At 39.2% G+C, this 3,533-nt stretch overlaps 1 protein-coding gene across 1 annotated transcript; it reads left to right on the top strand.

The window, feature by feature from the left end:
* Positions 46-645, top strand: LOC109829609. The gene is made up of 3 exons (XM_020396670.1): positions 46-321; positions 431-495; positions 610-645. Exons 1-3 carry the CDS (start codon positions 59-61, stop codon positions 630-632), a joined length of 351 nt encoding a protein of 116 aa, XP_020252259.1. The 5' UTR covers positions 46-58; the 3' UTR covers positions 633-645.

The raw sequence follows: 3,533 nt of genomic DNA, 5'->3' as shown, positions 1-3,533 counted from the left end.
TTGCTTAGCTAATGAAATGGTCGAAGAGGGGCTATCTTCTAATGATGCATATGAATTAATGCGTGAAATTATGATGGATGCTATTAATAAGGTGCAACGTTTGAAACTCATCAATGATGAAGAAATTGGACAAGATGTTGATGAGGAGTGTTCTCAAGATATAGTTCATGAACCAAGTCAAGCAAGAACAAAAGGAAGGCCTAAAGTGAAGAGGTTAAAGCCATCGAGAGAGATCCGTAGATGCCGGCCTAGGAAATGCAAATTGTGTGGAAAGCGAGGACAAAATCATGATAGCAGAAATTGCCCTCTAAAGTTGTCAAGGTAGTATATCATTTGTTTTAGTAATACTAAAGTTATTATTTCTTTAAACTTTTTTTAAGTTGGTGCGATGATCTTTAATATGTTTTGCTATAATCAATTTTTTTTATAGTGATTCAATGGAACAAGATAACATTGATGAAGCCACGGATGATTTAGAAGATTCATTTGAGGAAGGTAATGGTTAATACATACGGAATAACTTGTACATTGCCATTTGTATTATATAATGTGATTTTTTAATGTGATGAAGCAATTTGTTTTTTAATTTTTTTAATTTTTGTAATACAGATGAAGTTCTCACTATTGCGTGAAGTTTAATCAAGGGTTGGCAAAGCAAATCACATCACTATTGGTGAGAAGGGGTTGATGAAGGCAGAGCACCAATGGGTTTAGTTTTGTATCTTTGGTTATCTATTTGTGTGGTACCCCAAGTGATTGAGACACTATTGCTTATTTTCATCTTTTGGTGGTTCTGTTGCGGACTTTGTGATGAAAGATTGAGACACTATTGCTTATTTTCTCTGTATTGATCAAGGTTGGATAGTGAATGATGTTCCATTTTATTGTTGCTTATTTTCATCTTTTGGTGGTTCTGTTGCTGACTTTGTGATGAAAGGTTGGATAGTTATGGTATAGTATACTATGGGAAAAATTGTCATATGTTACTATGTTTGTCAATGGTATAGTATACTTTTGTATATTATTGTTCTTAGGCCAGTAGGTTAACCGTGTAGGTGATCAAGCACTACTATTTATTCAGTATTATAAGTAGAACGTTTGTAAATCTTTTGACAAACATCTGCATATCTGCTTCTGTTTGTTGACTATGTTATGGATGGTGGTGTAAGTCACAAACATCTGCACATCTGCATATCAAGCACTACTATTTATTCAGTATTAACCGTGTAGGGCCATTTTCTTCTTTGCACTCTGCACTTGTTGTATTATTCCTCTCACATGCATGCACATTTAGTCACTCGCAATCTTATGTGCACCGTGTATCAACCGTGAACATTATGTTTGAACTATATCTGCTGGATAGTTAATTTGTTTGAACTATATCTGCTATCATGAACTATCTCATTTCAAAAGTTATAGTTATGCATGTTATAGTTATGCTGCTGGATAGTTAATAGCTGCTGGATAGTTAATTTGCACCGTGTATCAACCGTGAACATTCTTCTAATTATTATGTGGATCTGTATCCAGGAAATCTTATCTGATAGTTTGTGTCCTTTTGCTTTTGTAAATATCTGCAGCTAAAGAATTAAGATTTAGCATGTGCATCAAGTAAGCCAGAAAGAATAAAAGTAGAAAGTTTGGACCCTTCTGTTGACTGATAACTTTGTTAAACCTTGAGCAATTGAAATTGCTCTCATCACTTATATATGCTCCAATAATACATTCTTACACCCTACTTAGTAGAAATCCAATAAAAATACAAAATACAAATCCGAAAAAAATACCAAATAAAAAAGCAAATACAACAAGCTTCAACAAATCCATAATATCAAGGGAAAGCTTTCTCCTTTCCCACACTTCCCCACTTGACACGGTTCTTGAAACTTGTGGCGTCACGCTCGACTGATTCGTCTGAACAAGCTCTGCCTTTGAACCTTCAAACTCCTCTTCATCAGACACCCATTTGAAGAATCCACAATTACTCTCTCTCCAATTCGCGCATCCCAAAAACAATCGACCGGGGTTCCTCTTAGTTCCAGATCTGGAGAGTACAGCCATCCTTCCACAATGGCACAACAGTGCACGACGATTGCTTGAAGATGACTCCATGATCCACGGCTACAGATACAAAAGTTTAACCAAAAGTTTAACCAGACAATCATATTAAAGAGCAAATTAGAATATGTGCATCCATATGAAGTTATAGCCAGGTCTACATTTAAGTTTGATATCAGCAGGTATGTTAAGTGTACGCCGCCAGTGCCCTCCACGTCTCTGTCCTTCACAAATCTCTGATGATCATTCAGCATTAGAAGGTTTATTTGCAATTCTAAAGGCGTAATGAGTGGCATAACGTGTTGAGCAGAATTGCATAACGTGTTGGACAGAACCCTTACATATGTTAATAATGCATACATTTCATACTTGAAAAAGGAAAAAGAAAAAGGATTTACCCATTACTTCCATATAGATGCAATAATAACTACTGTTGAGCAGAATTGCAAGTCTAAGATCAAATTAATGGCAATTATCAGATTGAACTTAAACAGTACCTGTAATCAGGATCCCAATCAGCAGGATCAGGTACTGAAGAATTACTTTCAACTGAATCACGAGAAGCTGAACGCGGTGACAATGGATTGGTGTTAAATGTGCTGGATGTAGAAGAACCCTGATAACTTAAAAATGATCATCAGATCCAACCTCCACAAACAATTCCGTCTGCAAGCAAACACTGCAAACGAAAAATAGTTAACCAAAAATAGAAGAAGGAGCTGAATTTATGTTACAGATCCAACCTCCACAAACAATTCCGTCTGGATACAATTTATGTTTGGTTCAAATAAATGGGATCATATGAATTCTGTCTTCAACAAAATGAAATCTGTCTATAAATCAAAATCAAAACTAAAAAGCCTAAATCAAGAAGAACACCAACGGTGACCCTGAGCTTATACGCATATTCTAACAAGAAGAACACCAACGGTGGCAAAAGCCCTAAATCAAGCAAGAAGATGAAAACGAACCTGATTCAAGGAAGAGGGTTTGGGTTCTGCGGAGCTCGACGGCGAGAGGGCGTCAGCGCTGCTCGACGGCGAGAGGGTGTGGGTTCTGCGGAGCTCGACGGAGAGAGGGCGTGGGTTCTGGGCTTGACGGCGAGAAGGGAGGAGAGGGCTCTGGGGGTCGGAGGAGGCTCTGGGGGTCGGAGGATTCGTCTGGGGAGAGAGAGGAGAGGGCGTGGGTTCTGGGCTCGACGGCGAGAAGGGAGGAGAGGGCTCTGGGGGTCGGAGGAGGCTTTGGGGGTCGGAGGATTCGTCTGGGGAGAGAGAGGGCTCTGGGGTCGGAATGAGCAGGGTCTGGGAATCTGAACAGAGGTCACGAGATGTTGATGGGGTCACTTTTTGAATGGGTTTCTTTCAGCCGTTCAACCACATCGAACGGCTCTGGGTGATTTCGCACAGTAAAAGGTGCGAAACGTTTTCGCATTGGAAAAGTTCTCTCTCTCTCTCTCTCTCTCTCTCTCTCTCTCT

Source organism: Asparagus officinalis, chromosome 2 (genome assembly GCF_001876935.1).
Source record: "Asparagus officinalis chromosome 2, Aspof.V1, whole genome shotgun sequence".
Classification (NCBI taxonomy): domain Eukaryota; kingdom Viridiplantae; phylum Streptophyta; class Magnoliopsida; order Asparagales; family Asparagaceae; genus Asparagus; species Asparagus officinalis.
The sequence above is the reverse complement of the archived record's forward strand: the minus strand, read 5'-3'. Positions and strand labels throughout refer to the sequence as shown.

Excerpts from the sequence above, each read along its gene's own strand:
- LOC109829609 (XM_020396670.1), top strand. The coding sequence starts at position 59 with ATGCGTGAAATTATGATGGATGCTATTAATAAGGTGCAACGTTTGAAA. Across the intron at positions 322-430 it reads TGCCCTCTAAAGTTGTCAAG|TGATTCAATGGAACAAGATA; the intron begins GTAGTATATCAT and ends TTTTTTTTATAG. Across the intron at positions 496-609 it reads AGAAGATTCATTTGAGGAAG|ATGAAGTTCTCACTATTGCG; the intron begins GTAATGGTTAAT and ends TTTGTAATACAG.